Here is a 10,509-nt window from a genome sequence, read left to right as displayed (position 1 = left end):
TTGACACAGGCCTATCCTAATGAAGTTCAGTCACACATCGCATAATGACATTTTGGTCAGCAACAGACTGAATATACAACAGTGGTACCATAAGATTATAATAGAACCGAAAAATTCCTATCACCTAGCGACACTGTAGTCATCCTAACCTCGTAGCACAACACATTATCCATGTAGGAGCAATAGGCCATACTGTATAGCCTAGGTGTGTGGTAGGTTATACCATATAGGCTTATGTAAATGCACTGTGTGATGTATTTGCACAATGATGAAATTACCTAACAACACACTCAGAGTATATCCCTATCAAGTGGTGGATGACTGTATAAAACCAAGCATCCACAATTTATTATGATAACGTTGTGATTTGTCTGTGGAAACAAAATTAAAAGCTTGAGGGAACAATAACGAAATGCAGAACCTTTACAATGTATCATTCATAACATCCAGAATATTATAACAGATACTGAATATTTCAAAAAAAGGGTAAACTTTGATCTAAAATCAAATTAAAGCCAGTTATTAAAATAAAATCTGGGGCACTGATGTTTGAATTAGTTGGCAAAAACTTTGAAGCAATCTGTAAACATGTTTGAAGACTTAAGAGTAAAAATAATCACAGTGAGTGAACAGAAGATATTTTAAGCAGATAAATGAGAACTATGTTTAAAAAACATGTAAATTTTGCAAGAGCAAGTAACAAAATCTGAAAAAAAAATCTAACAGAAATTCTTCAGGCTAAAGAGAAATAACACCAGGTGAAAACTTAATCTTCAGTAAGAAATTAAGAACACTGGAAATTGTAAATATGTTGGTAAATATGAAAGCCAGTGCTTAAACTCTTCTCTCAATTAAAAAAATAAATTCACTGTTTGATTATAAAGTTTGTAACACATGGATTTAAAATATTTTATGACAATGGCACAAAGAACAAGTATGTGTGTGTGCGTAGGTGGGGAGGTTGTATTAAATTATCCCATAGCAAGCTTCTGACATTTTATATTGTTATACAACGTAAACTCTAAGTAGATTGTAATAAATTAAGAATGCATTTTGTGATCTGTAAAGCAAACATTAAAATACAATAAACGGAGGGATAGCTAAAAAGTGAATAGAGAAAATAAGATTAAATACAAAAAATATGAAGTAAACTGAGAGGAAGCAGCCCAGGGAGAGCAGAAGGGTAAGAAATCATTTGAGGAAAAAATGAGAAAAAATATCAAAATGGTAGAGCCAAAACCACAATATCGATCATTATACTAAATGTTAATGCATTAACCATTCCAGTTAAAAATTAGAAAGTGGTCCATTTAATTAAAAAATCCCCAACCATGTTCTGATTTTAACATATGCTATGTTTTATAGTCTGTATTTTAATGTCTACAGGAGACATTAAAATGTTAGCATATTTTTGGGTGCTCGGATGAGCAATTAGATCCTTATTATTTTGTGTGTGTAAATTTATTTCAGAACGTCTTGGTTCTGAAATGTAGTAATGACTGTTGTTTACTTTGTAATTATGTTAAAGAGATTAATTTAAAAATTTTTGCTATTGCTACTCTACTGTTTTTTAGGACCAATGACACTGGATTTCTTTCTTACAAAGAGCATCTGCCAGTAACTAAGATAGTGATTACAGACACAGGCCGACCACATTCAGAAGCTGCTTATAAACTTGGGCCTCTGCTGTGCCGGGGAGACAGTAAGTGGTCACAATGTGTTTTATCATTTAAACATCTTGTCTCTATCACATAATAATTAATCAGACTTCTATTGTGAAAACTCATCAGCAAGGTCTGAAATATTATTTTAGTCAACAAATAAGTACCCCTATGAAGTGCAAAGCCTATGATAAATGCTGTGATGACAAACTCTGTTAAGATGCATAGAGAGGGCCGGCCCCATGGCTCACTCGGGAGAGTGTGGCGCTGGTCGCGCTGAGGCCATGGGTTTGGATCCTCTATAGGGATGGCTAGTGTGCTCACTGGCTGAGCGTGGTGCAGACAACACCGTGCCAAGGGTTGCAATCCCCTTACCAGTCCAAAAAAAAAAAAAAAAAAGATGCGTAGATGCGTAGAGAAAGAACCCACTGGGCATCTCAATTTGATTCGTTCTAGCACTCCTAAATTTTTACATGCCATCATCAATGTAAGAGAGTCTCAATGCTGTACAAAATTGTTAAGAGTTCATGTGATTTTCCTACTGTGAAGCCTGGGGTAAAATTAGAACATCAATGGAATCAAATGTCAGCTTAATTAAACAATTGTAGCTTTTAAACTCAATTTTTTTTGTTTGTTTTTGTGTGTGTATGTTTACTTTAAACCAATAGGACATCTTGTTTTATGTATTCAATGTATTAACACTCTAAACCATAATTTTAAAATTTAAATATAGTTCCACAAAAATATATATACATGTTTATATATATGTACATGTATATGTATAGAAAACATATATATACACACACACATATTGAAACATATATGTATGTTTTCAGCAGACAATAAAATGAGCATATGTGTCCATTCACAGATTGTTAACCTCTCTGAAATCAGTTAGGTTAGAAACAGACGCATTAATTATGTATGCTTTTAGTGTTTCGAGAACTTAAAATGAAAATAGAAGAAATATTTGTTTCCATTAAAAGCATACCCTGAAATAAAATTTTATTCTAGAGGCTCAACAGAAGAGATCTGAGAATTCAGTGAATTTATGGAGATCCATGGCAGAAGTTGCTTAGTTAAAAAGCAAAGATGATACTGTCCTATAAAAAATTATGTTTACATTGTAATGAACTGTCTGCCATTATACCCACCATCTCTGATGTGTATCATCTCTTATTTCTGTTCTGCCAGCAAGCTTACCCAGTAACATGAAGATGACACAGGATATGGAGAGAAAGATTACATGCAAAGAGATGAGGTTGTAAACTCAGGGTGAACCAGGGAGTGTAACTGTTTTTCATGGCTGTGGAGAAAATGTTCTATTCATCACATGCACTCTTCAGTGCTTGCTCTGATCTTAACACTGCAGGGACCCAGGTTGACTTCCTCTGTTTTCCTTATTCCGTTTATTACAATCCTTGGGAATTGGTCTGCTTTGACTGAGTCACTGCCAACTCTATCCCTCAGAACCTCTTTCTCCCAGACTTCCTGCCATCATTTTAACACATGACATTCATTTACTTAGAGAAGTGATTCTCCATCCAAGGTGATCTTGTGAACATTTGGCAATGTCTGGAGACAGTTTTGGTGGTTACAACTCTGGGGGGAGGGATGCTACTGGTATCTAGTGGGAAAGGCTGGGGATACTGCTAAATATTTTACAATGCATGAGATAGCTCTGCACAACAAAGAATTATCTGGTCCAAACTGTCAAGAGTGCTGCTGAGGTTGAGAAACTAGAGCACTGAACTATTGTGACCATGAATGTCCAGAGGAGGGCAGCAACATTAGCAATAAGAAAAATAGTTTCACTTATTTAGAGACCTGCTAATTAATCTCTGACTTGTTAATGGGGCAGTAATTGAGTAATAGGCCTTCTTTCCTCTTACATCTAATTTTGGGGTAGAGGCTTGATGGAGTTTGGATGTATTGTCCTTCCAGGACTCATGGAAATCTGATCCCCAGTGTGGCAGTTTGAGTCACTGGGGCAGATCCCTTATGAATGGATTAGTGCTCTTCCTAGGTGGGGGGATTAATGAGTGAGTTCTCACTCTATTAGTTCCCCTGAGAGCTGGTTGTTTAAAAGACCCTGTCACCTCCTCTCTCTCTCTCTCTCTCTTGCTTCCTCTCGCCATGTGATCTGCTTGTACCTGCCGGCTGCCTGCCACTGTCCACCATGAGTAGAAGCAGCCTGAGGCCCGTGCCAGATGCAGCTGTCCCAGAATCATAAGCCAAATAAACCTCTGTTCTTTATAAATTACCCAGTTTCAGGTATTCTGTTATAGCAGCACAAACAGACTAATACAAGGCTCATCCTCACGAGAAGTCATAGGACTATTTTCTGCATGAAGGGCTCTTCTTCACTTTCTCAGTCACAAGAGCAATGGCTGCAAAACAACAAATACCCCTTTTATCTCTAGGGAAATCTGCACTCCTTAAGGTGCAATGCCCTAGGCACTTTTTCTTTTCTTTTCAAGTGAGATACACTGGGAAGATATGTGGCTTAAGACATAGGATCATGCATAGTCGGTCTTATAAACAGAGGAACGGTGTGTAGACATTACCCTAAAGGCATCAGGACTGTGCATTGAATAATTCCAGGCAGAGAAATAGCTTAATTTTCATGATCCAAGTGAAAGCCTGAAGATTAGTTAGAAACCTAAAGACTAGTGAAGTAATCTTTAATGTAAGACGAGGAACAATAATAAGGGCTAGGAAATGGTTGTCATGGTGCTTAAAGAAGGGGATCAACTGGGGAGGTAATTCAGTATGATTTAGATGGAAAGCTGAGAGTTAAAGGTTTGAGGAGGATCTCCAGCTTTCTGATTTGAATAAAGCTGCTAGTGCCATCCACTGAGACAAGAGATTTTAAAATTTTCTTCAAACAGAAAAATGGAAAGATGAGAATACAAAAAAATAGTACTTTGGTTTTCTCAGACAAACTAAAAGTGTTAGAAATTTTATATCTAGGGGAGAAGACAGAAACTTTGAGAAAGCGGGATGGACAAAAATGAGTAAGGGGACCTACTAATTAATTGATACCATCTTTTTCCAAATCCTTCTTTTCATTTTGTTTTTAACATAGGGGGGTCTGAAATTCTGTGTTACTGCAGTTACTATTGTTGATTTCAGAAGTCATAGATAACATCATTAGGTATTTTACCCAAAGTACAAAGGATATGAATGATAAAGCTGCCTTGTAAAGTTGTTCTGCAGACACAAAACTTAGTAAATATTTTTATCCTTAATTAATTTATGTACAAATATGGAAATAAATCTTTTGAATAGATATATAAAAAGTAACAGAATTCAACATCCTATTTATGATTAAAAGCCTAGCAAACTAGGAACTAAAGAGAACTTCCTCAATGTTATAAAGGGCATCTATGAAAATCTGGTAGCTAATATCATGTTGCATAGCCAACAACTTAAATACTTTCCCTCTGAGATCAGGATCAAGGCAAGAATGTTTGCTCTCACCAATCCTATTCAACATAACAGATGGTCCTAGCACATGTAATAAGTCAGGAAAAGGAATTCAAGGCATAAAGATCAGAAAGGAAGAAATGAAATGTCTCTATTTACAGATGACATGATTTTCTAGGTAAAAAATCCTAAAAATGTATAAAAACAGAATAAGTGAGTTTAGCAAGGTCACAGAATACAAGGTCAATATACAAAAGTAGATATTATTACTAAATGCTAATAGTGAAAAATTATAAATCAAAATGTTAAAAGTGCCTTTTACAGTAGCACCAACAATATGAAATACTTCAGTGTAAATATAACAGAATTACAAAACACTAATGAGAAACAATTAAAGAGCTAAATAAAAGGATATACTCATGGATTGGAAGACTTGATATTAAGATATTAATTTTTCTAAAATTGATATGTAGATTGAAGATAACAGTGATCAAAACACAGCAGGTTTTTTTTTTTGGTGGAAATTGGCAAGCTTATCCTAAAATGTATATAGAAAAGCAAAGAAACTAGACTAGCTAACATATCTTGAAAAATAAAGTTTGAGATGTGTACTACCTGATTTTAAGACTACAATATTCAAAGCTTTGTGGTATTGACATCAAAATAAACAAGTAGATTAATGGAATTTAATGAAGAGCCCAGAAATAGGCCTACATATACATGGCTGGTGAATTTTTGACAAAACTGTCAAGTCAACTCAATGGTGGAAGGATAGTCCTTTTCAAGAAACAGTGCTGGAACAATTAGAATCCATTTGAAAAAAAGAAAAGAAAAAAAATCTCAACTCATACTTCAAAGTAGATATAGATACAAAAATTAACTTAAGATTGATCATAGACAAATGTAAAACCACAAACTGTAAAATTCCTCTAAGAAAATCTTAGTGAGCTTGAATTGGGCCTAGATTTCTTAGATATAACACTAAAGGTACACTCCATAAAATAATAATAATAAAAAAGATAAATTGGGTTTTACCAGAATTAAAGCGTCTGTATTTAAAATGATGCTGTCAAGAAAATGAAAAGAAGGGCCGGCCCGGTGGCGCACTGCTACAGTGCGCCGCTTGGGAGCGCGGCGGCGCTTCCGCCGAGGGTTCGGATCCCACATACAGACCGGTTCCCGCTCACTGGCTGAGTGAGGGGCGGGCGCAGCACTGAGGGTTGCGATCCCGTTGCCGGTCCCGGTCCGGTACGGGCACGACACTGAGGGTTGCGGTCCGTTGCCGGACACGAAAAAAGACAAAAAGGGGAAAAAAAAAAAAAAAGAAAATGAAAATGAAAAGAAAAGCCACACACCGGAAGAAAATATTTGCTAATACATATTTATAAAAGCTAGTATCTAGAATAGGTAAAGAACTCTTTTACCGTGCAAAAAAAAAAAAAAAAAAAATCAAATAAACAGGCAAGAGATTTGCACATACACTTCATCAGAAAATATATGGATTTCAAAGAAGCATATAAAAAGATCCTCAACATCATTGGTCATTAGAGGAATGTAAAATAATACCACAATGACATGCCAATGTACAACCATTAGAATGGCTAAAATAATAATAATAATAACAAAAGAACTGACTGTATTAAGTGATGGTGAAGATGCAGAGCAGCTGAAACCCTCATACGTTGCTGCTGCAAATGCGAAATTGTGCACCACTTTGGAAAATAGTTTGGCAGTTTCTTGTGATGTTAAATACATGTTTACCACATGACCCAGCAATCCTTCTTAGGATTTTACCCAAGAGAAATAAAAAATCTGAATGCAGTGATTTATAGATTGGCTTTATTCAGAGTCTTCGAAAACTGGAAACCACCCAAATGTCCATCAACTAGATGGATACACATTCCATGTAACTGTGATGTACCCACAACATACAGTGGAATACTACTAAGCAATAAAAAGGAATGGACTGTTGATACATGCAACAACATGGATGAATCTCAATTACATTATGCTAAGTGAAAAGGCCGACTCGAAAAGCTACAGGCTTTGAATGATTCCATTTTTAAGATATTCTGGAAAAGTCAAAACCATAGGAACAGAAAAAGGATCTCTGTTGCAAGGGCCTCAAGGTAAGAGGAATTTTACAAAGAGACACAAGTGAAGTTCTGTGAGGTGAAGGAAATGTTCTGTATCTTGAGTGCGGTAGTGGTTTTGTGGCTTTATGAATTTGTCAAAATTTCTAGAACTGTAAACAAAAAAGGTTCAATTTTACTGCATGCAAATTATCCTTCAGTTCATCTGACAGAAAACCAAAAAACAAAATGATAGTATGGTTGCATAATTTTATTTATTTATTTATTTATATGTACATATTTTCTTTTTTTTCTCTGGGATAATTAGTATATTTAGCATTATACAAAATAATCATTTTTTGTGGGCCTTTACGAATTTCTTGCTAAAATTCCTCCCCCTCCCCCTTTCTCACCTCTGGTGATCTCAGTTCTGTTCTCTCCTTTTGAAGGTTCAATGTATTATTGTGATCATTGTGTCTTTCCTTCTTTCTTTTTTATTTATTTGTTTGTTTATTTTTTTTAAGCTTCCAATTATGAGTGAGGAAATGGAGTATTTCTCTTGCTGTGCCTGGCTTATTTCACTTAACATAATTTTCTCTAGGTTCTTCCATGATACTGTGAATGGTAGAATTTCTTTCTTTTTTATAGCCTAGTATTCCACTGAGTAACACCACATTTTCCTTATTTAGTCATCCGTTGATGTACATTTAGGTTGGTATCAACTCTTGGCTATTGTAAATAGAGCTGTGATAAACATGGGAATGCAGGTATCCCTTTGATCATGATGATTTCTATCCCTTTGGGTATATACCCTATGGTGGGATTGCTGGATCATATGGCAGGTCTATCTGTAGTTGTTTGAGGAACCTCCACACTGTTTTCCATAACAGCTGCACTAATTTACAGCCCCACCACAGTGTAGGAGGGTTCCCTTTTCTCTGCATCCTTGCCAACATTTGTTATTCTCTGTCTTTTTGATAATAGCCAGTCTGAGGTGAGATGATATCCCAATGTGGTTTTGATTTGTATTTCCCTTATGATTAATGATATTGAGTATTTTTTCATGTGTCTGTTGGCCATTTGTATTCCATCCTTTGAGAAATACCTATTCAGCTCCTTTGCTCGTTCTTTAATCAGTTTTTTTCCCTACTGTTTGGGTTCTGTGTATATTTTGGATATCAATCCCTTGTCAAATGCATAGTTTGCGAATATTTTCTACCATTCTGTTGGTTGTCTTTTCGCTTTGCTAATTGTTTCTTTTGCTGTGCAGAAGATTTTTAGTTTGATATAATCCCATTTGTGTATTTTTTCTCTCATTGTCTGTGCTTTGGGGATCATATTTATAAAGTATTTGCCCATTCCTACCTCCTGAAGTGTTTCCCCTATGTTTTCTTTTAGGAGTTTTACAGTTTCAGGTCTTATATCTATGTCTTTAATCCATTTTGAGTTGATTTTGGTATATGGCAAGAGGTATGGGTCTAGTTTCATCTTTCTACATATGGATGTCCAGTTTTCCAAGCACCATTTATTGAAGAAACAGTGTTTTCTCCAATGTATGTTCTTAGTGTCTTTGTCAAAGATCAGCTGGCTGTAATTACACAGGTTGATTTCTGGATTCTCTATTCTGTTCCATTGGTCCAACTGTCTGTTTTTATGCCAGTACCATGCTGTTTTGGTTACTGTAGCTCTTTGTAATATAATTTGAAGTCAGATAGTGTAATGTCTCTGCCTTTAATTTTTTTGCTCAGGATTGCTTTGGCTATTTGGGGTTTTTTTGTTGCTCCATATGAACATTAGGATTGTTTTCTCTATTTCTGTGAAGAATGTCATTGGTATTTTGATGAGGATTGCATTGAATCTATAGATCATTTTGGGTAGTATGGATATTTTCACAATGTTAATTTTTCCAATCTAAGAGCATGGAATCTATTTCTCCCTTTTAGTGTCCTCTTTGATTTGTTTCATTTGTTTCAACAGTGATTTGTAGTTGTCATTTTAGAGATCTTTCAGCTCCTTGGCTAAATTGATTCCTAGTTTTGGTGACTATTGTAAATGGGCTTGCTTTCTTAATTGCTTTTTATGCTAGTTCATTATTGGAGTATTGAAATGTTAACGATTTTTGCATGTTTATTTTGTATCCTGCAACTTTATTGAAATTGTTTATCAACTCTAAGGGTTTTTTGTAGAGACTTTAGGTTTTTCTATATATAAGATCATGTCATCTACAAACAGGGACAATTTGACTTTGTCTTTTCCATTGTGGATGCCCTTTATTTCTTTCTCTTGCTTCATTGCTCTGGCTCATACTTCCAATAATATTTTAAATAGGAATGATAAGAGTGGGCCTTCTTGTCTTGTTCCTGCTCTTGAAAGCTTTTCTCCATTCAGGATGATATTGGCAATGGTTTTGTTGTATATGGCTTTTATAGTGTTGAGATACTTTCCTTCTATACCTAATTTGCTGAGAGTCTTTATCATGAAGGGATGTTGAATTTTGTCAAATGCTTTTTCTGCATATATTGAGTTAATCATTTGGTTTTTGTCCTTGATTTTTTTGATGTGGTGTGTCATTTATTGACTTGCATATGTTGAACCATCTTTACATCCCACTGATGAATCCCACTTGATCATCGTGTATAATTTTTTCGATGTGTTGCTGTATCCTGTTTGCTAATATTTTCTTGAGGATTTTTGCATCTATGTTCATCAAAGGTATTGGTCTATAATTTTCTTTTTTTGTTGTGTCTTTGTCTGGTTTTGCTGTAAGGTTAATTCTGGCCTCATAGAATGAGTTTAGGAGAATGACCTCCATTTCAATTTTCTGGAATAGTTTGAAGAGAATTGATATTAATTCTACTTTAAAGGTTTGGTAAAATTCAACAGTAAGGCCATCCAGTCTTGGGCTTTTCTTTGTTGGGAGACTGCTGATTACTTCTTCAATCTCATAGCTTGTTATTGGTCTGTTCAGATTTTCTATGTCTTCTTGATTCAGTCTTGGTAGTTTGTATGTTCTAGAAAGTTGTTCATTTCCTCCAGGTTTTCATATTTGTTGGCATATAGTTGTTTATAATAGTCTCTAATGATTCTTTGCATTTTTGTGGTATTGGTTGTAATGTCTCCTTTTTCATTTCTAATTTTTGTTATTTGAGTCTTCTCTCTTCTTTTTTATAGTTAGCCTGGTTAATGATTTGTTTGTTTTATTTATCTTCTTAAGAAATCAACCTTTTGTTTCATTCTTTTGTGTCATCTTTTGGGTTTCTATGTCATTTAGTTCTGCTCTGATCTTTATTATTTCTTTACATGTGCTAATTTGGGGACTGGACTGTTTTTGTTTTTTTAGTTCTTTG

At 35.1% G+C, this 10,509-nt stretch overlaps 1 protein-coding gene across 1 annotated transcript in view; it reads left to right on the top strand.

Annotated features, from left to right (window-relative positions):
• CNTNAP4 (contactin associated protein-like 4) overlaps positions 1-10,509 on the top strand; it is a 276,072-nt gene that overhangs the window by 205,024 nt on the left and 60,539 nt on the right. Inside the window, exon 15 of the mRNA XM_008575870.1 lies at positions 1,575-1,702. Within this exon, the coding sequence (XP_008574092.1) occupies positions 1,575-1,702 (128 nt within the window). The remainder of the gene's footprint in view (positions 1-1,574; positions 1,703-10,509) is intronic.

This window comes from Galeopterus variegatus, unplaced genomic scaffold, assembly GCF_000696425.1.
Source record: "Galeopterus variegatus unplaced genomic scaffold, G_variegatus-3.0.2 Scaffold1248, whole genome shotgun sequence".
Taxonomy (NCBI): Eukaryota; Metazoa; Chordata; class Mammalia; order Dermoptera; family Cynocephalidae; genus Galeopterus; species Galeopterus variegatus.
The sequence above is the reverse complement of the archived record's forward strand: the minus strand, read 5'-3'. Positions and strand labels throughout refer to the sequence as shown.